We start from the raw sequence: 24,831 nt of genomic DNA, 5'->3' as shown, positions 1-24,831 counted from the left end.
ATATTACAAATGAATAAGGGAAGAAATAAGGAAAACCACTTTCTCACAACTATGGATAAGAAAGAGCTCACAACCAAAGAAAGCACAAAAAAAAAGGATTAGAGGAGATTAAATGGGAGATTATATAAGATTTAAATTTTTAATACAAATGAAACCTATGAAGCTCAAATTAGAAGAGAAAGTTAAATGGGAACAATCTTTGCAAGTTTCTCTAATTCAAGTTATACAGAGCTAATTCTAATTAATAAGAACTATTCCCTAACTGATAAATGACCAAAGGATATGAAGAGTTTGCAGACATCCAACCTGTCAACAACCATGAGGAAAAAATGCTTCAAATCACTAATAATTACAATTAAGTATCTGAGATTTTACTTCATATGCCTCAAACTTGCACAGTAGTGTACTTGTATCTAGCTTTTCTGGAAAGTAATTTAGAACTGTGCCCCAAAGTCTCTAAATTGTTCATCCCCTTTGACCCAGCAATATTACTGAGGTCCACATTCCCATGACCAAGAATTTACATATGTACAAAAATATTTTAGATGGTTTTGTTTTAACAAAGAACTCTAAATTAAGGAGGTACCCATTAATTGGGATGAACAAATGGTGGTATTAGGACATAAAAGAATATACAATTTAAAAATTATGAAAAAGGCAGTTTCAAAGAAAACTATAGGAAATGATGTAGCAAAACCAGAAAAACTGAAAGAAAAACTTATACATTTTAAAAACAAACTTTGAAAGACCTAAGAACTGAAATCAATGCAATGTTTTTTTTAATTATAAAGATTTTATTTATTTTGTTTTATAATTTTCCCCCTAATCTTACTTCCCTCCCCCAACCCCCCCACAGAAGGCAATTTTCCAGTCTTTACATTGTTTCCATGGCATACATTGAAAATCAATGCAATGTTAAACAAACCATGATTCCCTAGAAGAGATGAAGCATGCTACCTACATACTGAAAGAGATCATAGACTCAAAATCTATAGACATTTTCTGACACTGCCAATGGGGGAATTTGTCTTTGACTATTCCATTTTGTTTTAAGGCATTATTTTTGGTTTTTCTCCCAGTGGTGGTATGGGTAAAAGATCTACTTGTGAGAGAAATCTAGAAATTGTGTTCCTCCAATCCCCTCAAAAAGTATACAAAAGGAAGGTCAATAATAACCACAAAGAAGGTAACTTTGAGCATTACATGTTAAAATTTATTGTATATTTAAAAGAATAGCAAGCTCTATATAATGGAGATTTTAAGTTTCATTTACAATCTTCTACAATTTTACAAAATAAAATGTTTTTTAAGTTGAATCTAAAAATAAAAAAATTCTATGACTGCATATAAACTATAGAGAAGACAAATTTGATTACTTAAAATGGCATTTTAACCTGAAACAAAAGAACAAAATCAAAGACTATAAATTTCTTTCTAATGGAAAAAAAGAGTTTATGTGTGGAGGAGTCCACATAGTGATTAGAAAACCCTCAAATTATCAAAGCATTCTGTGATTTAAGCTTTAAATAGGATGCTCTAAAGGAAAATTTTGAAGCACTTTAATAACTCTATAAATACAGAAACGTATTATGTATCTCTGGCATAGCAATGGACAGCAACAATCTGCTATCACTTTTTCTTCCCCTTGGAATCCAAGCTGTCCCAGGACCCATCCAGGATAATAGAAAAACCCACCACCACCAATGGCAGTTTTCCTGGCCTCTTCCTGCTCCCTTGTTCAGAACCTCAGTTCAGGGTCAGTGACATGGGAATCACCAACTCTATTCCTTCTGGTGAACTGGAAGACCACCAGGCTTTACCATCTGCTTTACCTCTTTCTCCTAGACCACCTTATTGACATAATTTAAGGGACCACAAATTTTATATTGCCCTGCCACTGAACTCTTAGGACTTCTAGATTTTGTATCCATTCAGCAGTTAATATTTCATGTTTCCTTCTCTAATTAGAGTGATTTTCCTTGAAAAGAGGGAACAGGGGCGGCTAGATGGCGTAGTGGATAAAGCACCGGCCCTGGAGTCAGGAGTACCTGGGTTCAAATCTGGTCTCAGACACTTAATAATTACCTATCTATGTGGCCTTGGGCAAGCCACTTAACCCCGTTTGCCTTGCAAAAAAAAAGAAGAGGGAACATTTAGCTTTTTATTTTTGCATCATGAGTATTTAATGTAATACTTAACACATCGTAAGCACTTAATAAATGAGTTTTCATTTATTCATCTGTGCTCTAAACAATTCTCTAGGGTTATAAATTGCAGAGAAGATTCATTGTAAGAAGTTTCATCACCAGAAATTCTATAAGAGTCAAAGATGCATACCAGATTGCTATTCTACATTAAGTGGGAGAACTACAGAGTATGGCAACTGCTGGTGGTAACTGCTAAAGATATTTTGGCCAATTCAACAATTAGTAGAAAAGTAGGAAAGATACAGAAGCTGGAGGAATTACTACTATGGAAAAAAAAGGACACAGTGAATGATCCATGCACATGGAAACTAGTCTACTCTGATTTGAAGAACTGGCCCCAGAATCTAGAAGTCACATTTAGTCAGTCAACAGAAATCACTAAGCAGTGAGAAAATCATTGAATCTACCAGGAAACTTGTTCATATTTAGAATCATCTACATAGTTACCCTTCTATGCTTGAGAGTTAGTAAAAGAAGCCCAGTGGAAGATGGAATGAATTTCATAGTTGGACTTCATTTGCTTAGAAAACTCTTCCCTTTTTCATTCAAGTCATAGCATACACAGGATTCTTTTAAGAATCTCTCCTCAAGATCAAAGCGATCCAGTCATATGAAAAATTGTTCTAAATCATTAATTATTAGAAAAATGCAAATTAAAGCATCTCTAGGGTACCACCTCATACCTCTCAGACTGGCCAATATGACCAGAAAGGACAATGATCATTGTTGGAAGGGCTGTGGGAAATCTGGGACACTATTACATTGTTGGTGGAGCTGTGAACTCATCCAACCTTTCTGGAGAGCAATCTGGAACTATGCCCAAAGGGCAACAAAAATGTGCATACCCTTTGATCCAGCAAAACCATTACTGGGTCTATACTCTGAAGAGATGATGAAAAAGGGTAAAAAAATCACTTGTACAAAAATATTCATAGCAGCCCTGTTTGTGGTGGCAAAGAATTGGAAATCAAGTAAATGTCCTTCAATTGGGGAATGGCTTAGCAAACTGTGGTATATGTATGTCATGGAACACTATTGTTCTATCAGAAACCAGGAGGGACAGGATTTCAGGGAAGCCTGGAGGGATTTGCATGAACTGATGCTGAGGGAGATGAGCAGAACCAGAAAAACACTGTATACTCTAACAGCAACATGAGGGTGATGACCAACCATGATGGACTCACTTATTCCATCAGTGCAACCATCAGGGACAGTTTGGGGCTGTCTGCAATGGAGAATACCATCTGTATCCAGAGAAAGAACTGTGGACCTTAAACAAAGACCAAGGACTATTACCTTTAATTTAGAAAAAAAAACTGATATCTTATTGTCTGATCTTGCTATCTCTTTTACTTTATGTTTCTTCCTAAAGGATATGATTTCTCTCTCATCACATTCAATTTGGATCAATATATATCATGGAAACAATGTAAAGACTGGCAAATTGCCTTCTGTCAGGGGGTGGAGGGAGGGAAGTAAGATTAGGGGGGATAACTGTAAAACTCAAAATAAATAAAATCTTTAAAAAAGAAAAAAAATCATCTTTCCTCAGTCTCCTCTTCAAATAGGAAAATACATACTCAATAAGACTGAATATCTCCAATATGTTTAATGAAACAGTAGAAAGCTTGTTAATAAAAAAAAACAACTCACATATTAGACCGCCACCTTTATAAAAAAAGTCATTTCCAAAATTTTTTTAAAATGAAGTTTTAAATCTAACTTTATTTCAAGATGAATTTACAACTTCAATTCAAATATCTAACTTAAGCAGACAAAACAATTTATGGAAGATAAAAACAACTCAAAGAATGCAGAAATTTTAATAATACTTTACAGTTTTGAAAACAAGTCCCATTTACAAAAATCAGTGCATTGGAAGTAATTAATCCACCACACTCTTACCCTGATACTAAAATGAGTAAGATTATAAGATCAAAAATTTCAAGGCATAAAACACCAAAAAGATAAAGCAAACAATTTTTCTAAAATGATAAGATATTCTTGAAACCCACAAAAAGAAAATGCTACATATGCTAAGCATTTCACTTCCCTAGATAACAGGAAAACATTTTAATTATACATACACCTAACATGAATACAGATTTTTTAAAATCTCAATCTTGCAGGAAACAAAATATAAGTAAGTAATGATGGCCTTCTTAAAGAAGTTTAATGCTTAGTCCATCATATGGATCAGCAAAGAGAAATAATGCTGGACAGGAAAGGAAAACAAAAAATCTTTAGGGAAAAGTCTGCAAAAGCAAAGCAAATTGAAGTGAGAACTTAGTGCTCCCAAAGTAAATGAAAATGTAAGGATGCAAATAGTCTTTTTCTTCACTCATTAAAGTCTAAGCAACTACCTAAACACGCTAATACTTTCAAACTAGAAAGACCATTTGTCCCGAATTCAGACGTCTTCCTCTCAACATCAATCATTAAGAGTGTGGGGTTAAACCTAACCTACATGAAGTAAAAAATTATCTACAGCATCTAACTCCCCTGAATTACTTAAGGGATATCATATTTTAATTTACTATCTATAATAATCCTATACAACTTTTTTTTTTGCTTGTTTTTGCAAGGCAATGGTGTTAAGTGGCTTGCCCAAGGACACACAACTAGGTAATTAGTAAATGTCTGAGGCCAGATTTGAACTCCGATCCTGCTCATTCCAGGGCCTGTGCTCTAAGCACTGTGCCACTTAGCTGCCCTGATCATATACACCTTTAAAAGAATAGATTAGATGGAAATTAGGAAGTATCTATCCATAGGATCCATATGAATAGCTAATACTCATCAAATAACTAAATTATAAATACTCATCAAATAACTAGATTTTAAAACATTATATCTTAAACCCTCAATATTCCTAAGAACATGGAAAATGGGAAGAAATCTTCTCCATGCTACAGATGAAGACTCAAAATCACAGAAGAGATCAAGTAAATTATACATATACTTTCCATCTGTCAGTGGCCAAACAACAAAGTGATGAGATAATAAACCTTGTTTTGCTTGAGAGAGAGAGAGAGAGAGAGAGAGAGAGACAATGCAAAAATTTTAAAAATAAAACCTCTGGGGACCCTCCTATTATGGATTCCTGACATAGTTTAAAGCTGCCTTAGTTCACCCTGAGGTCAGTGTTTTTGTGATGTAATTTCATAAAGATTTTCATAGTTAACAAGATGCTAAAAGTGTGGTCATCAACTTTTACACAGATTTTCTAGGAAAAAAGTATTGCAGAGTTCTTGCCATGGTTCATGTTTTTTGTTGTAGTTACAGCGAAGATGAAAATGTACAAAACTGAAGTATTTGGAATCATTTGGCTGCCAACTGTCTTCTGTAATATTACAAAGTGCTCAAAAATTCCTTGACCTGGGGGGGGGGGGGGAAGAAAAGAAGCACGTTCATAAAATATTCGATCCCTCAAAGTCTTCCATTTACATTTTCATAAACCTACTTCCTATTTGGAGTTTAAAATAGGTGTGTGGCTTAATTCATTGTGGGACCTTGTCAATTTTGAATTACCATGCTAACATTTTAATTTAAAACAAAGTGGAAGTCAAATATATCCTTCAGTCCAGCAGACTGCCATGGCTTATAAAAATGCTTGAGTACCAAGAAACAGGTAATGAGATGAGTAAGACTGGAAAAGGACAAAAGAAGCTAGTTACTACTTACCAGGAGAATTTGAACAAGATCATATTTTAACAAGATAATAAAGCCCAGAATGGCTTGGGATTTTAGCTTAGAGTTGTGAGGATTTGCTATCATTCCAAGTGACAAACTCTAAAAGTTAATGTAAAAACCGTGGCGGTCTGAAAATAGCGTAGTTTAATTACAAGGACTAAAGGAATCACCAACATTTTGCTCAGTCTTGGATTTTTCATAAAGTAAAGAAATCAACAGGTTGACATTCCCATCTTACATCTCTCTCTTTCTTTCATGTCACAGTAGCTGCTTTGGACCTCAGTTGATACTTTTTTTACTCAAGTCAAAAGACCTCAACTCTTATGGAGGTTAGAAATAGAGTAGAAAACCTGGGGAGAAAAATGATCTCTCTCCTATGAAAACCAAGCATCTTGTTTTTACTACTATGTATCTTATACTGTCTTGTATTTCTTGTATTTAGGTGATAGTACTCAAGTTATTTGTAAAAATCAATTTATACTTACAGATATGTATATCAAGAATTGACCAGAAGCATCATATCACCCATGAAAAGCAATTATTAGAATTAAAAAGTACTTCACAAGAAATAACTGTTAAATGTGCAGCACTTTATTTTCCACTGAATAATTAATTTCTCCTTAACTATATCTACTCTGCTTTCACTAGAAATGATTTTCTGATAAGAAATCACAGTAAATTTTTTTTCTAGAACAAGTTAATTTTCTGAAATTCAGGTCAAGAACTGTTCATCATGTGGGTACTCTCCCCTCCTGTAATGCACATCTCTGACTATCCTTTGCATTTTCTTTGAGTTGTCTGGGATGCTCAGTTGGTTCCAGACTTGAAGCAAGACTTAAACCCAGGTTTCTCCCAGACTTCAAAGCTAGCCCTCTTTTCATTTTATCATGCTGCCTGTTAAGCCTGTTAAGGCAAGGGCATTGAAGACTCCTTTTCAGTATTTCATCTGCTCAAGGGGACTAGCCCTGGCTGGAGACTGGCCAATTTGTAAATTATTATGGTAGCAAAAGGACAAGCATATTTTTTTTAAAGTTATTTAAGACAAACATATTTTGGGGCTTTAGCAGCATTTTTATAAAAACTTAAGCTCTTGGAAGCCTGGTACCTGAAATCAGTTTGTTTTTTTTAATATTTGCAATAGCCCTGTTTAATATCTGAAATAGGTTTTCACATTAGGAGCCAAATTAAAATCTTTCCTAGTCATATTTGTTTTCAAACAAAGCAAAACAAAAAACCCCACTCTATATACTCACAAAATAAATGTTCATTTATGTGTTGGCAAGTCTTATAAAAACAGAATTGATACAATATGTCAATGAATCAAATTAACAGCTTATAGCATATTCATTAAGTTTTTAACATCTTCTAAGCTCATTAACATTTTCCTTTACCACCTTTTATGCTAACAAAGAAAATGAACAGGAAATTATACTATTGATTAGGTTTTCTGCAGTTGAAGGAGTTTATATTTTATTGGGGTGATATATTGGTATATCATAATTTCTCTATGAATTTTTTTTTGGTACTGAACTATTATATTTCATTGCTGGAGCTTCTGGTGAAGAAACATCCCTTGACCAATACAAATCTAAAACTATTCAGCAATTTATATCCCTGAACAGATGCCTAGAATACTAAAAAGTGAAGTGAATAGATCAGGGTCACACAGTCATAGGATGAATTTAATACTGAAATTGATATTAATTAAGACCATCCTATTTTCCCAGGGATTTCCATTTTAAAATTACATCTTCCCTAACTGATTGAATGCTTATATTAAGTATTCTGGCAAGGAATAGAGAAACAGAAACCAAATCAGTGGCCCACTAATCGAGCATCTTCCTTTGCTAGGTAAGCTTCCATGTTTCAAGGGTCTCCTTTGCCTTCAGTCTCCCTGGGGCCCAGAAATAGAAAAAGGAATCCATGCCTTGAAAATCCCAGCATTACACATAAATTATAATGCAAATTGATTTTGAACAGGTAATCTGTAAATTTAATAATATTCAAATTAACTCATGAATACCTACAATCTCATAGTTAACCTACTATGAAAATCATATTAACATTTTCCATTATTATATACTTTAAGTCAATTTAATCTTGAATTACTTTTAAACCACAAAGAAAATAAATGATTTCTAGTTAAGATAAAAATGAACTTAAAAGATGATATCCCATGTCATAATTTACCTTTTCAATGAGATTTTCATGTTTGTCCTTAAAATCTTCATTAACATCCAGTGTTAAGATGGGTATCTCTTGTAGATAATCAAAGTTGGTTCTGTTTTTCAAAAAATGCATTTTTAAAAAGAAATTAGAAAAGCAAAAACTTTCAAGATGAGAAGATTATTATGAGCAAAAGTTTGAAAGATATAGAGGTGTGTTCAGGGAACATCAAGTAGATTGACTTGGCTGGTGTTCTAGTCCATGAAAAGGATACTGAAGCCAAAGGAGTTTGGACTGGGTTTCGCAGGCAAAACTGAGCCAGTAAAGACTTTTGATCAAGTGGAGATGACAAGACCAGAACTATGCATTAAGCAGATTAATCTGGCAGCAGTATGCAGGACAAATTAAGTAGGAAACACTGAAGGCAGAAATACAAGAGGTAAGGTAGGTAATGAGGAGACAGATGCACATGATAATCTGAAATTACTGTACTTAGTTGATTAAATAGGAGGAAGTTGAGAGTGGGAAGAATTAAAAAAGATGAAGATTTTTATTTTGTTTCCTGTGAAAATGCATCATAGATTATAGATTTTAGATTTGGGGTACGAAAAAAATCCTTAGAGCTCATCTAATCCATCTTTATCCATCTTTATTTGGTGGCAAATTGGAAATTGGTGGTATTATTTAGTGGCAAATTGGAAATTGGTGGTATGTCCACCAATAGTTGTGGCATACAACTGTGATAGAGTACTACTGTGCTATAAGAAATGACTACAGGGATGGTTTCAGGAAAACATGAAAAGATCTATATGAATTGATGCAAAGTGAAGTGAGCAGAACCAGGAGATCACTGTGCAAAGTAAAAGTAATTTTCTAATAATAATCAACTGTGAAAGACATATATCCTAATCAATACGATGATCCAAAACAATTCCAAAGAACACATGGTGAAAAATTCTTAGTGCAAACTAAAAAATTCTCAGTGCAAATTGAAGTGTAATTTTCTCACACTCTATCTTTGTCTTGCTTTTTTATTTTTGATACAGTCAATAAGAAAATACATTTTGCATGATTTACATGAATAATTGATATATTGTTTGCCTTCTGAATGGGTGAAGAAAGGGAAAAAGGAAGGGAAATAATTTAGAACTCAATTAAAAAACAAAAAGAATGCTAAAAACTAAATAAATTATTTTTCGAGGGATAAGTTAAAGCCTCTTCTCACTCTACCATAAAGAATACTGGACTGGGAGCTATGAGTCTTCAATTCTAGTCATAGCTCTACAACTAATTAGTGAAAGGTCACTGAAATCAGTTATTCACTTCCTTTGTAAAAAGGTACCAGCCATATCTCCACTACTTATGTTGCAAGGATAAAATAGAATACAATTAGAAAAACTTCAAAAAAGGTAAACAAAAGTATTCTTTTTAGTATAAAGTAATCTCCATTTTAGTTCTCTTAATTTCTGTCATTCCTCAATTTAAACATATATTGCTTCAAGGATCTGCCACTCTATACAGGATAGACAGGCACTGGAGAACAGTGAAAGAAAACCTAGAAATACACCTTGAAATACAAAATATTCCTGAAAAATGTCCATATTTGTCCCATATTGATAAATTCCTTATTTTGATTCAATTAACTATACATAATAAATCTTCTTTTCTCATGCAATAAGGTAGATTCCAAGGCATTCTTATTACTTCAAATCAAACTAGTTAGGTCTATGCCCCACTGAAATCACTATATTACTATCTTCAGTAGCTAGCCCAAGCCCTACACATAAGACACTGTGGCAAACTGGAAAGCACACTGCACTTGGAGTCAAGGAACCCGCTTTTAAATCCCAGCTCATTGGCCAGGTTTTTTAATTTCTTTGGACAGTATTTTTCTTTATAAAATGAGAGCACTGAATAATTCTGGGCATATGGTCTATGAAGAACAAAAACAGAAAGACTCATACATACCAAATTATTCACAGTGATACATTTTATAGTAACAAAAAAATTGGAATTAAAATGAGTACCCAAGAAGGAGTTATGTAAATATAAATATAATGATATAACACTGTTATGGAAGAAATGAAAACTATGAGGAATTCATAGAAGTAAGGGAAGACTTGTAGGAACTATCAGAAAGAAATATAGAGCAAGGAAAATAAGTTATTGATGACTACAATACTGCAAATGTAAAAACAAAAGATATCAGTAATTCCTTTTTTTAAAAATTTTATCAGTGATAGAAAGTCCCAGTGCAGGCTTCCATTGCCTCATCTGTAAAATCACCAAATTAGACTTGTTGGCTCCTAAGGTAACTTTCAGTTCTAAATCTATGATCCTAAGACAGTTGCTTGTAACCCTGAGAAGTTAGGTGACTTGGCCAGGGTCACTCAGCTAGTCAGAAACTTGAAAACAGATCTTCCTGCCTCTGAATCCAGTTCTTTATCCACTGTTCTACAATAACTCTCATAATTTAAGACATTTAAAAATAAAAATAGATGGGGAAGAAGGGGAGTGGGAAGGGAAAGGAAGGGTCCCATTAAGTGAGCTATTTTGTCCTTTTTAGCTCGAAATTCAGGTTTCTCTGGTCCAAATGGTAGGATTAGTTAGCTGGATGCTCCTTGTCCAGGATGTACGAAGTTGGAAATATTTTCCTGTATGTAGACTTTAGTCGTTAATAATCTATAACATGCATTATAAAAAAGACAAGTCAATTTTCATTCATCTTCTTGTCAATAAGAATCTGTAATCCCCTATTTATGAGTCAACTCTTCAAACAATGCACCATTCTTCAATTCCTTCAGGATGTCAACCTCTTTTCACATGTCTCCATACTTTATGAACAAAAAATTAGAACTTGGAATTCTGCTACATCACTTTTGAAAGTCTGCCAACTTCTGGCATGATACCGAGTTTGAAATCTTGTTGCCATAATAGAATAAATCTGTTGTTTGTTACCCTAAGATTCTCCTAAAAAGGTGTTACCTTATTCACGCCAAAGTCATTCACTTAGCTTATTTGTTCATGGAGATACCAGTATTTGCTGTTCTCTTGAATGGGAATGATAAGGAAATAGCTATCTGTTAAAACATCATGCTATCATCCCAAGTACTCTCTCAATCACCCACCAGTGCCAAAAAGGAAAAAAAGTCTGATTCTACATGTTGCCACTATCACCTTGCCAAGTTTCAAATTAAAATCTAGAAAACAAACCATGTGAAGATATATATGGAACATAACTTTTCAAAGTCTTACTTCAGTGTTCTATTCTGGAGCCAGCTTTCATGCTTATAATGCAGCTTTTCTAAGTATTCAAGAGGTATGTCTTGTTCTTCTTCTCTTCCCCTCAAGTATATCCTATTTAAACATTTCTAAAGGAACAAAACAAATAAGGGGGAAAAATGCATTACTTTTAGTTATCCGCTATTTATTTATAATATAAAAATCAAGCAAACATTATCTTTCTGTTGTTTTTAGGTTCCAACTCAAACAAAATTCAATAATTTATTTTTGGAAAGCTTATTAATCAGTCAAAAGGAATTATTTTTACCATTAACAGTTTTCATTTGTGTTGGGGTGACTTTTTTGTTTTGATTTTTGTTTTGGAGTTTTTTTAGCAATCTAGTGTCATTAGGCTTTTCCACCGAATTTTATGAGAAGAAAAAACTTAATGATTAATTTATCAAAATTAATAAAAATTAATTCTACCATTTATCATAGAGCTTATATAACATGCTCTCAAAATTTGTTTTTTAAAGTTTTAATATATTACATTAAAAACTGCAAAAGCTAAAAGAACATACCCAAATAAATGAGCTATTACATAACCTATTTTTCCATAATTCATATTACAAAATGGTCATTAAAGAAGTTCCAAGAATATTATCCTAATTCTCTTATAATTTTCTCAGATATATAATGACTCAAAATGAAATATGGATTTTATGAATCAAAACCTGAGCTAAGTCTATAAACTGTTTGATACCCAGAATATGTTATATCAAGTTATTACCAAAACAATCCTTTAAAATGCATCAAATTTAAAGTTGTTTAATGTAAATGGTATACTTGTATGGCCATGCAAAGCCCACTTCTGTTACCCAATCTAATATAGTGAATTATACATCAGATTTTGATAAAATTACCTAAAGTGTATGATTTAAAACATTAGCACTTGTAGTCATAGACAGTATATATCAAAAGGTATCTTTAAGATCATGGAAGATTGGGGGCAGAGCCAAGATGGTGACAAGAGTGGAACTTCTCTTAGAAGCTCTCATAAAACTTCGAAACTAAGGACTCTAACTAAACTTTGAGAGACAGAACCCACAGAGGGACCCAGGGAGGCAGTTCTCCTACTCAAGGTAACCTAGAAAAGAGCAGAAAGGCTCTGCTCCCCGGGGTTGGAGGGGCGGCCCTCCAGAGCAAAAGAACTTCAGCCTCCCGGAGGCAGCCCCAGGGCACTGGGAGCCGCAGCTCACAGCAGTGGGGAAGTCTCCTGAGCTGCACCCCAGGGAGCACCGGGCACAAAGTGGGGGAACAGGGGGGACCTCTGCGAGAGTGAGCACGTGGAGCCCAGCCATCAGGGCACACAGCGAGCAGCTTAGTCTTCCCGCAGCCCAGATTCAGAAACAGGAGCAGGTGGAGCTGGTAAGCAGGAGCCCCCAGAGCATTGAGCCCATTGAGCAGAGGGAGGGGAGTGAAGAGAGACTGCAGAGCTCTGTCCTCTGCCTCTGGAACAGGACTCTGGGGCTCTGACCACATTCAGATCCTGATCACAGTCTAGGCCCTCCATAGAACAGCAGGGCCCCCCCCACCTCGGCCCCGTGGCAGAGGGGGGGCACTTATGGTCATTCACAGACCAGGAGGGAGGACAGAGCCTCACACATTGAGACCCTTGTGGAAGTGTCCCAAAAGCTCAGGAAGCACCCCAAAACCAGGCTAAGGCTGGGAAAATGAGCAAGCAGAGAAACAAGAACACCACTGAGAAATATTTCGCATATGAGCACAAGAAGGATCAAAATACTCAGTCTGAAGATGAGGAAGCACAAGCTCCTGCAACTAAAGACTCCAAGGAAAAACAGAAATTGGGCTCAGGCTATGACAGAGCTCAAAAAAAGACTTTGAAAATCAAATGAGGGAGTTAGAAGAAAAACTGGGAAAAGAAAAGAGAAAGATGCAGGAAAAACATGAAAATGAAGTCAGCAGCCTAGTTAAGGAAATCCAAAAAAATGCTGAAGAAAATGGCATGCTAACAACCAGCTTAGGTCAAATAGATAAAACAGTTCAAAAAGTTATTGAGGAGAAGAATGCTTTAAAAAGTAAAACTGGCCAGATGGAAAGAGAGATAAGAAAACTCTCTGAGGAGAACAAATCCTTCAGACAAAGAATAGAATTCAGGGAGATTGATGAATTTACGAGAAACCAGGATTCATTACTTCAAAACCAAAAAAAAAATGAAAAATTAGAAGAAAATGTGAAACATCTCATTGAAAAAACAACTGATATGGAAAACAGACTTAGGAAAGATAATTTAAAAATTATTGGAATACCTGAAAGTCATGATCAGGAAAAGAGCCTTGACATCATTTTCAAAGAATTACTACAGGAAAATTGCCCTGATATTCTAGAAGCAGAGGGCAAAATAGAAATGGAGAGAATCCACTGATTCCCCCCCCCCCCCCCGAGGAAGAGATCCCAAAAAACCAACCCCTAGGAATATTATAGCCAACTTCCAGAACTCCCAAGTCAAAGAGAAAATATTACACGCAGCCAGAAGGACACAGTTCAAATATCGTGGAGCCGCAGTCAGGATCACACAGGACTTAGCAGCAACTACATTGGAAGCTCGTAGGGCTTGGAATATAATATACCGGAAGGCAAGAGAGCTTAGAATGCAGCCAAGAATGAACTACCCAGCAAGGCTGAATGTCTTCTTCCAGGGAAAAAGATGGACTTTCAATGAACCAGGGGAATTTCAAATGATCCTTCTGGAATGGCCAGAGCTGAACAGAAGGCTTGATCTTCAGATACAGGACTCAGGTGAAGCATGGAGATTGGAGGAGAGGGGGGAAATATGAGGGACTTAATGAGGATGAACTGCATATATTCCTGCATAGAAAAATGACATTGATAATACTCTTATGAGTCTTCTCAGTTAATAGAGCAGGTAGAGGGAGCTTTTATAGTTGAAGCACAGGAGAAAGCTGAATTCGAAGATAAAATATGGTGTAAAAATGGAGTCAATAGAAAAAAAGGGAAATGGAATGGGAGAAAGAAAAAGGAGAGGGGGAATAGGCCAAGATAACTCATATAATAAGTTTTTTTTATTACAATGAGCTATTGCAATGATATGGAAGGGGAGAGGCAAGGGGGAATGAGGGAATCTTCATTCTCATCAGAGGTGGCTAGGAGAGGAAACAGCATATGTACTCAATGGGGTATAGGCATCTGGAGTAAGAAGGAGAGAAGGGGGACAGGGGGAAGGGGTGGGGATGTGAATGAAGGAGGAGAGGATGGACCATGGGGGGAGAGTGGTCAGATATAACACATTTTCTTTCTTACTTCTTGCAAGGGGCTGGGAATGGAAGGCCTGCCCAGGACCACAGGGCCGGGTGGATTCTGGGCCTAAGGGGTGGTATGGGGGCTCAGGGCCTCTTGGCCCCAGGACCAGGGATCTGTCTGCTGTGCCACTCAGCGACCCTACAGCAGAGTCAGAGTGAAAGGAGAGAGAAAATATAGTACATGGTAGTGGAGAAATAAGAAAGGAGGGAGTTGTGATCAGCAATGGCAACAGTGTAAAAATATGGAAGTAACTTTTGCAATGGACTTACCACAAAGAATGTGATCCACCTGCAACAGAGTTGTTGGTGTTGGAACAAAGACTGAAGCACATTTATTATTATTATTATTATTATTATTATTATTATTATTATTATTATTATTATTATTTGGGGGGGTGCAGGGCAAATGGGGCTGGGTGGCCTGCCTGGAGCCACATAGCAGGGTGATTGTTGGGTGTCTGAGGCTGGATTTGGACCTGGGTGCTCCTGGCTCAAGGGCCAATGCTCTGTCCACCACCCAGCCACCCCTACTATTATTACTATTTTATTTTATTTTGGGTCTTTTTTTCCCTTTTTTTTGGTTTTTGCAGGGCAGTGGGGTTGGGGTGGCTTGCATGTCACACAGCTGGGTGAATGTTGGGTGTATGGGGCCGGATATGGGCTTGGGTGCTCCTGGCTCCAGGGCTGGGGCTCCGTCCATTGTACCACCTGGCCATACCTACAATTATTACTATTATCTTTTTTTATTTTAATTTTTTTCTTTCCCCTTTATTTTATTGCTCAAGCGAATCTATATTTTGTGGGGGGAGGAGGTATTGTGTTTACTCTTAAACAAGAATATTTTATTAATGTGTAAAAAAACATTATTTGTACAAAAAGAGAATAAATATTAAAAAAAAAAGATCATGGAAGATTGAGTAATTGGAAAAGACCAATAAAGGTTCCAGAGAACATAGGAGAAACATAGTTCTTCCCTCAAAGCAGAAAGGAAGAGAATTCATGGGACAGAATATTATATATCATTAGATATGGTTGAGTGAAGGGTTTTGCTTAACTGTTTTCATTTTCCCAAGGCTAGGGAAAGGGGGAAAAGGGAAATGACTATTCTAAAAAAATAAAAGGCATCAATGTGCATATTTTTAAAAAGAAAAATTGATAGCAATAGACACTTCTGTAGCCAGACAACCAGAGTGTAAGTACTTAAGTATCACATACACATATGACTTTATTTTACCTGTGTTGGCCTCAGTTTCTTCATCTGAAAAATAAGTGTTGGACTAGAAGGTTTGTAAGGTCTCTTTCAGTTCTAAATCTACTAGAAATGGAGGACCTTAATAATATTACTATATTTACACACAACTGAAAGAGTCAGTGAATTCCTTTTATGGCAAGGATGCATAATATTTCTGCTTATCAAAAACTTTGTTTTAGGGATGGGAATTAGGTAGGGGCAGGCAGGAAGACAACAAAATTGTAACCCTTTTCCTTAAATTGAAAGAAGGCAATTACTGAGAGCTCTTCCAGTGGCCTATTTATACTTACACATCTAACAGCTGGGGTACTAAAGTCACATTTTCAAAGTGGCTCCTCCCATCACTATGAATTCATTTCCTGACCTCCTTGGATTCTTTCCCAAACCCCATGCTCTCCCCAAGCTCATTTAGAAAGGTTCCTCAATCTTTATCATTTCTGAGGTCTGGGAGCTATGAGGGGCTCTAGGGTTGAGGAATTGGTTGTGGGATTTCCCCTCAAATTCCTCAGCACCAGTCTGATAAAGGGCTCAGAATGACTTGCCAAACCTGGGTCTTGAGGTTTGTCAAAGAAGATGACACTGTAAACATCAAAAGAATTTAATCTGTATTCTGAAAAGACTGGAAAATCAGGATACTTAAATCTCCCTCTTTGCCACTAAATGGAATAACAAAAGATCAAACACTACTGCTGTTCAGTTGTGTCTGACTCTGTGATCCCAGTTGGGGTTTTCTTAGCAAAGGTACTGGAGTGGTTGCCATTTTCTTCCCTGGCTAATTTTAAAGATGAGGAAAGTGAGGCAAGCAGGATTAAGTGACTTGTCCAGAGTTACACAGCTAGGAAGTGTTTGAGACCAGATTTGAATCCAAAGATTTATAATGCACAGAAAAGTTTTTCTCTATCTCACCTCTGGAATAGCTCGAAGATAAATTATTCCATCCAGTTCAAGGCTCTGACCAAATTGATTATTCATCCAGTCATGCCAGTCTTGATAAATTGTCCACTCTGTTTCATTCATGCAATCAGACTCATATAAATTAGATGCAAAAATATACCTGAAAGACAAGATGGATATATAACTACATATTTCTCTTTGAGGAAAGTCCACTGCCAATCACCTAGAGACTATGACAAATAAAAAAACAGAATAAAAAGCTGGGCAGGCCATCCAGGGATGTTCAAATCTCAGATTCAGAGATGAACAAGAACAGAAAAGACAGACTTACCACAATCCTAGGAAATCAGTTTAACTCTTTCAGTGTGGAGCATATTATATTTTAAAAATACCTGCTTTCCTGCAGTTATCTATTATTTAGTTGTTTTAGGTTCATTTATAGGATAGTTAGGAAGAAACTAATAAACTATAACCATCATTAGTGTTTTTGAAATTCATATTTTGGCACAAAATATTCAGCACTAAACAAAAGGAAATTTTTTTTTTCCAGCACCAAGCAAGTTAAGAAAGATTTAGAGAGTCAGAGAATCTGAATTCTAGAATCATTGGAGTAGGGGAGGATTCTGACTTGCACAAAGGACATCTTAAAATAATCTCTTTCCAAATAAACAAAAGCAAATCAGAATTCTGAGATGGAGGGAGGGCAATGCAGCCCTCCCTAAGGGCAGGGGTATGTGCACTATCCACCACGGATCCTTATTAGCACCAAGTTGCTGCAGTCGCTATCATTCATGACTTCCATGTGCCCAATTTGCCCCAGCTGCTTGCATCTCAAAGCTGAACAAACTAAACAACTTCTAAGCAAAGTTAATGAGCCAAGCAATATACCTGTCACTATACACAGAGCGCTCAAAGAACACCACAGGCTTCTCTGCCTCTCTGAGCTTCCCATTAAGCGCAGAGAGTTGAGCTCGAATTCTGCTCAGGCAGGCATAGGTCTGGAAGGTGAATGACCATCGTTCTGGTTTTTCATACATCATCTGAAGCACATTTCCACCACTTTTCTGAGACGTTGTCAGTTCCTATTTTAAAACAAGAAACTAAAGTGAGCAGACTTGTTAAAATGAAAAGAACAAAATTTTCTTGCTATCAACGCTAAAGTAGTTAAATTCTCACTGTAATCTTGTCCACTCTATCTCCCAATGCTAATGCTACCAAGTCCTGAGACTAGGGAAAAGGAGAACATAAGAATCTGTCTTCTCCCAACACCCATCAACAAAAAATGTTAGTCATTCATCCTTTCTGTAAAAACTGAATAGCACCTGTTCTGTCCCAGACACTCAGTGGAGCACTGCAGATACAAAGCCCTGAGCTCAAAGAGCTTACATTCTGTTGGGGGAAAATGTAAAGTACATTGCTGGCAAATGCAAAAAGTCTACTCAAAACAATGTTGGGAGGGGCAGCTTGGTGGTGCAGTGGATAGGGAACAGGAGCTGGAGTCAGGAGGACCTGAGTTCAATTGTGTCCTCAGATTTACCTAGCTTGGGCAAGCCACTTAACCCCACTGCCTTGCCAAAAAAAAAAAAAAATGTTAGGAACAGGAGGACACCATAGGCCTTGAAGTAAACAGTATTCTAAGCAGTAAAAGTGAGAATTAAACACATCAGGCACAAGTGAACTGCAACTCCTGCCCAAGTGTTGGACCCACAGTTTCTGAGAAGGGCTAAGGACCATCCCTTGTTGCCTATCCTCCAAGAGGGGGGCTCTAGGTAAACCTGGGGATCAATTTCGGTTCCCTTCATGATGTTCCTATGAATATGATGCTCCTTTTTATTGGCATTTCTCCTAGGAAAGGGGAAGCCTCCCAGGTGTTCACGCACATTTTATCACTGTCACTCAGAAATTCCTTAAGGAATTCCCTCCCAGCTTTGCATTCCCATTTAATTGAGGAAGTGATGAAGACTCCCCATTTCACAGGTCAGATGCTTATGAACGTTACAGAAGGCAATGAATACAGGAAGCACTACATTACACCTACCCCCTATCATCCCCTCTAGGGAAGCTTCATAGACAGACTGAGTGCCCTTCAGCACTTCGTCCTTCAGGCCCCCCGGCCCTTCCTGTCACCACCAAAGCTACACACATGGGGTCCTTTAGGCAATATCCAGCATTTATGCTGAAACCTGGTACTAGTAGTACAAGGAAGCCCCGACTATGAGCCAGGCCCTGTGCTTAGGGCTTTTCCAATTTAATCTCATTAGATCCTCCTAACAACCCTGGAAGGGAGAAGCTTTTATTATTCCCATTTTACAAGGGGCAGGCAGAGGTTAAATGACTTATCTGAGATCACACAACTAGCAAGTATCTGAGGCTAGATTTGAACTCAGGTCTTCCTGATTCCAGACCCAGTGCTCTGTTCATATCACCCCTATGAAGGGAAGAGAAGAAATTTGCCCAGAAGAAAAACTAGAAACTTCACTAGATTTTAAAAAATAGAACGACTTTGGACTAAAAAAAAAAAGTGCTCTGCATTGTCAACTTCCCCCTCATGAAAAGTAATACAAAGTCCTGATAAAAGTTAAATATTCACTGACAACATATAATGCTAAAGATATAACTAGAGGGGTGGCTAGGTGGCGCAATGGATAAAGCACTGGCCTTGGATTCAGGAGTACCTGGGTTCAAATCCAGTCTCAGACACTTAATAATTACCTAGCTGTGTGGCCTTCGGCAAGCCACTTACCCCCATTTGCCTTGCAAAAACCTAAAAAAAAAAAAAAAAAAAAAAAAAAAAGATATAACTAGAAAAGGGCCAGAGAAGAAAAATTAAAATGGTCAGAAGTCAGAAAAATTGGAATGAGTCTAGGCCAAAAAGATGAAAGTCCCTCAATCTGGAAACAGGGAGACTGAGAGCGAACAACATTGAAATCCCTAAGATTCTAGAGGACTATGAACTTCTTTCACAAATCCTCAAGTACTAGCGGCAGAGCTTTCAAGCTCACTGGTCTGAATCAAAACTTCCTCAAAGACTAAAGAGATTGAGCAGTTTAGCTTTCATTATGTAAATGGAACCTTTTATGGTCCAGGACTTTCTGCAAAGCTCTGCTACCACTGGGTCTGAGGCTGGAATTGGAATCAAAAGGCCTGGCTGGGTCTGAGCCCTCTGTGATCTGGGTGCTAGGTATTTCTCTTTGCTGGATCTCAGTTTCCTTAGGTATAAAATGAGGGAGTTTACTAGCCCAAAATGACAACTTTGAAAGATACACTCTAAATTTATTAAATATTGTAAAGAAAAAAAAAATTCATGTTGCACATAAATGAGATTTGCAGTTTCATGCATAATCTTTTTCTGTTCTCTGTACAAGCAATTCTAAAATGTTAATTAAATTCAATTTTCTATAAGAAAGTTCATATCATAAATACAAATACCGTTCTGATCTCTCTAGTTCATGTCCTCTTAGAATCCCCCACTGGGGGCCTCCCTCTAGGTCTTTTGAAATTAAGGAGTTGCCCACCCAATATGGACTTTGTTCTTGTTCTGACTGTTCCCTCTCTTTGTAAGGCCAAAGACCTCTTATTTCTTTCACGAAACTTTTGCCCAGTGGAGAGTCCCTACACCCACTATATAGGTGATGATGTGTCTCTCCATTTGGATGCCCCAATTTTTTTTTCCAGAGATTATGGTATTCCATCTTCAAGCATAAAAGTATGACTTTCTGAAAAGCTTCAATATGAGAAAATCTACTTGTGAAGAATAGAAAACTGACATGTAAAAAAAATTTATAACCTTTTCTTTTATAAAACGGGCTTAGCACTTTTTAAATGATAATTTGAAAGTATTCATAAGGAAAAGTGTATGATAACCTTAAGTTACCAGGCAGCAAAATAGAGGGCAAAACCGAAGAGGTTCTGAGTCAGTTGGAAAAGAGATCCACAAAAACCTTATATGGCTACATTTCACAAAGCAATTCCTGAAACCACAGGAGAGATAACACATGAGGGCTTAGTGCTACAGACGAAGTCTAAGAATAGTCTGGGAGGGAAAGAAAAGTGCCAAATGATAGAGAGGAGAAAATTAACACCTTTATTTTGAATAACAGCCTAGAACAGTCTAGAATATAACTAGAAATCCTGAACAGATCCTAAGGCATAACTTCAGAGGTCGAAGGATAAGAGGTTTTTTGTGTAGAAAAAAATGCAAAAGTTTAGTCAAACAAACAGAAGTATCCAAATTGAATTCAGAGTTTTGAATTTATTTCTTACTCTGAGTTAGTACACCGCATAAATGGAAATTAAAATTAAATTAAAACTTCGTCACAGATAATTTAATTTTTGTAGGTCATTCAACAAATATAAACAACATGCCTGCTTCAATCAAGCATGCTGTTAAACACCTAGAAATACAAAGATAAAAATCTAGCAACAGTAGCTAAATGGGGCAAAGCACCAGCCTGCAGTCAGAAGGACTGCAGTTCAAATATGGTCTCAGGCTCTTGACACTAGCTCTGTGACAACTCAACCCCAACTGACTTGGCCAAATAAAAAATAAATACAGTAACAGGACTGCCCTCAAGAAGCCTACATTCTAATAGACCCCGATGATATGCCTGCTCCTATTATCTGAATCTGAAAAGAACCCTACCCAAGAGTCCCCACTGTTCATTCACTGAAAAAAGTACAGATGTAGGTGGAATTTATTCACCTCCAAATGGATGGTTTCATGTGTCACCTACAAAATCACTGACTACATAGTCTTTTAAAGACTTATCTCAGGGGGTGGCTAGATGGTGAGGACAACTAGGTGGCACAGTGGATAGAGCACCGGCCCTGGAGTCAGGAGTACCTGGGTTCAAATCCGGTCTCAGACACTTACTAATTACCTAGCTGTGTGGCCTTGGGCAAGCCACTTAACTCCGTTTGCCTTGCAAAAACCTAAAAAAAAAAAAAAAAGACTTATCTCTAGGCTATTACCTTCCCTCCATGACTGAAAATACCTGAGAGTTGATTGATAGCATAGAAATAAACTGTGCAGATGTTTAAAATGAGGACAGTACAAAATCTTTGGGAATTTTCCCCTTTGCCATAGAACCTGGTTTTTTTTAGTTTTTTTGCAAGACAAACGGGGTTAAATGGCTTGCCCAAGGTCACACAGCTAGGTAATTAGTGTCTGAGGCCGAATTTGAACCCAGGTACTCCTGACTCCAGGGCCGGTGCTCTATCCACTGTGCCACCTAACCACCCCCCTTTGCCATAGAATCTTGAAGCTCTAACCTTGTTAAGAGAACACATATCAGTCAAATGTCAGTCATTAAGAAAAGATCCCCAAGAGGCTTCAGAGAAGGCACTCTGGTAGCCAGGTATTTAGCTCAGCTCCTGAGCTCAAGGTCACAGCATAGTGGGCTTCACAGCAGCCTATATACGGCCACAGTTTTCCAGAGTGATGCAGGCGTCAAAAGAGGCCACCACTAAAAGGAGACACAATCTAGGGCCTAACTGTGGTGTGGACACAACAAACATCCTCAAGGAAGTTAGGACATGAAGTAGACAGTGCTGGAAGGTAGAGCTCAGAGCCCTGCCCAGAGACAGGACTAGTGTACAAAGGGCCCTGTCCGCCCTCCCATGCAGGATAAGTTCAGTGGGAGCCAGTCAGAGTGCCTCACAATATTTCTGCCACCAGGGGGCAGGCAAAAGAATAAAGAATAAACCATTCTGGGGCAACTAGGTGGCAGTGGATAAAGCACCAGCCATGGAGTCAGGAGTACCTGGGTTCAAATCCGGTCTCAGATACTTAATAATTACCTAGCTGTGTGGCCTTGGGCAAGCCACTTAACCCCATTTGCCTTGCAAAAACCTAAAAAAAAAAAAAAAAAACATTCTAGAAAAACAGAAGCTTCAAGTCAGCAGCTATAAACTGAGGTCCTTCTTTAGTATATAGCATGGTGTCTTTATTTCCAGTCAATCAGCAAGCATTTATTAAGACATTATTGAAAACCAATCCCTGCTCTCAAGGAGCTGCCATTCTGCTAAAAATACATGGAGCAGAAACATGAAGAAGAGGGGAAGAAAAGCCCTCGGGCAGCTAGGTGGCACAGTGAATAGAGCACATGCCCTGGAGTCAGGAGGACCTGAGTTCAAATCCAGCCTCAGACACAGATTACCTAGCTGTGTGACCTTGGGCAAGTCACTTAATAAATAAATTTTTAAAAAAAAACCCTCCCAGGAGAGGACTCTAAGAAGTCCCCTGAAGAGGGAACCATATAGGCAGGAGCTTCTGCAAAGGCCCAGGTCACAAGACAGAATGAGCAAAAAGCCAAGACATGTAGAGTTTGCTAAACTCTATAAAACTAAGTGATGTGGAATTAAGTGGTTTCTACTATGTCAGAGGAGATGGTAGAAAGATGTGAGCAGGGAAGTGATCAAGCTCCTTTGCCCCTTTGGGAGGGTATGCTGCCAGCTGCAGATTAGATGGACTGACCGAGGAAGAAAAAGCAGGAAAAACAGGGAATAAACCCTGACCATGGGTAGAGGCTGTAGAATGAGGGTCAGTCATGCCTCCTGGACCTCAGCTCTAACTCTGGATTTCCCCAACCTGCCTTCAAAGCCCTTCCACTTGGGGACATCCCCCACCTCTCCAATCCCTGTCTTTTCTTGGTAAGTTCCTCTGGGCTCTCAATTTTAAAAATTTGGATCAGTCATCCATCCTTCCCCTCTCCCTGCTTGGCTTAGATGCTACTAGGCAGGTCATAGATGGAAGAATAGCCCTGAAGTCTGGAGAACCCAAGTTCAAATCCGTCATAGACACTTAGCTATATGAGCCTTTTCAGATTCCATTTCCTCACCTATAAAATGATCCTCTTCCACTTTCACATGTGTGCCAATAAATACCCATTGTTGCTGTTGTTGTTCTAATTCACCCCAGTGCTGGGCACACCTGGCTGCCCTGCCCAGTGGGGCCTTGAGAAGAGAAGTTATGGAGACAGAATGGCCAGACTTGGGGCCTGCCTGGACACAGGGGCTGTGAGGGAATGGCTTCGCTCCATCAGCTCTCCAGTGGGGCTTTCCTGACTACAGTTATCCCTTCCCCACCTAGGGGTGAGAGGCACAGTGGCTCTACCAGCTAGAAAAACTGTGAAATCATTTTTGGCCCTCCCTTCAAACCAGAGAAGTGTGAGTTCTTTCTCTTTCTTTCATGGGGTGTTTACAGCATTTTATTATAAAATTTGGGCAAAAGTATTTGATCATAGGCTCGGGGTTTGTCTGCAGACCTTCAGGTATCATCTGGGGCTTCTGCAAAGTTCCCGCAAAATTCCCAATTTTGGGGGTTTTTTTTGCAAGGCAATGGGGTTAAGTGACTTGCCCAAGGTCATACAGTTGGGTAATTATTAAGTCTGAGGCCACATTTGAATTCAAGTCCTCCTGATTCCAGGGTCAGTGCTCTATCCACTGTGCCACCTAGTGCCCCCCCCATTTATTTCTTATGTCAATTCAAGCTAGATCATAATCACAAAGGGGAATGTTATGATGTGGAAGGCACAACAACACTCTCATGGTTCCCTTCCTGGTCCCACCTGATTATCATTCCACTTCACCTAGGAAGGGAACAGCTCAGTCCTGGGGCCACTTTCCTTCCCTCACTATCTTCTTTCTTTGGAGCTCTCAAGAGATTTATTTCTATGCACAATGCACTCAAATCTCTGTACATACATAACGATATATACCACCATTCCATGTTCATAATTTCTATATATTCTCTCCCAAATTACCAACTGCTTTTTTTCCTTGATAGCATTTTATTTTTTTTCTAATAACATATAAAGATGGTATTCAATATTCATTTTCTTAAAATTTTGAGCTAAGACAACAAGCAATCCAGTACAGGTTATATTTGTACAATCATGTTAAATATTTCCATACTAGTTATGCTTTGAAAGGAAGCAGAACAAAAAAGAAAAACCATGAGAAATAAAAAACAAAAGGTTTTCTGAATCATCTACTCATCATTTCTTATAGAACGTAGCATTCCACTACATTTATCCATGTTCAGCCAATGGATGGG

The 24,831-nt window shown here is 37.7% G+C and overlaps 1 protein-coding gene across 4 annotated transcripts in view; it reads right to left on the bottom strand.

Moving 5' to 3' along the window:
• DCK (deoxycytidine kinase) overlaps positions 1 to 24,831 on the bottom strand; it is a 62,931-nt gene that overhangs the window by 24,710 nt on the left and 13,390 nt on the right. For 3 of the 4 annotated variants that reach the window (XM_074228419.1, XM_074228421.1, XM_074228420.1), the window contains exons 3-6: positions 17,664 to 17,857; positions 16,788 to 16,935; positions 11,322 to 11,437; positions 8,091 to 8,181 (exon numbers count right to left, since the gene is read on the bottom strand). In XM_074228419.1, coding sequence (XP_074084520.1) covers positions 8,091 to 8,181; positions 11,322 to 11,437; positions 16,788 to 16,935; positions 17,664 to 17,857 — 549 coding nt within the window. Of the gene's footprint in view, positions 1 to 875; positions 5,586 to 8,090; positions 8,182 to 11,321; positions 11,438 to 16,787; positions 16,936 to 17,663; positions 17,858 to 24,831 lie in introns of those variants that run through there. The other variant, XM_074228422.1, reaches the window with a different exon arrangement.

Source organism: Macrotis lagotis, chromosome 3 (genome assembly GCF_037893015.1).
Source record: "Macrotis lagotis isolate mMagLag1 chromosome 3, bilby.v1.9.chrom.fasta, whole genome shotgun sequence".
In the NCBI taxonomy this organism is placed as follows: Eukaryota; Metazoa; Chordata; class Mammalia; order Peramelemorphia; family Peramelidae; genus Macrotis; species Macrotis lagotis.
Note: the sequence above shows the minus strand (reverse complement) of the source record. Positions and strands in the feature narration are given on the sequence as shown.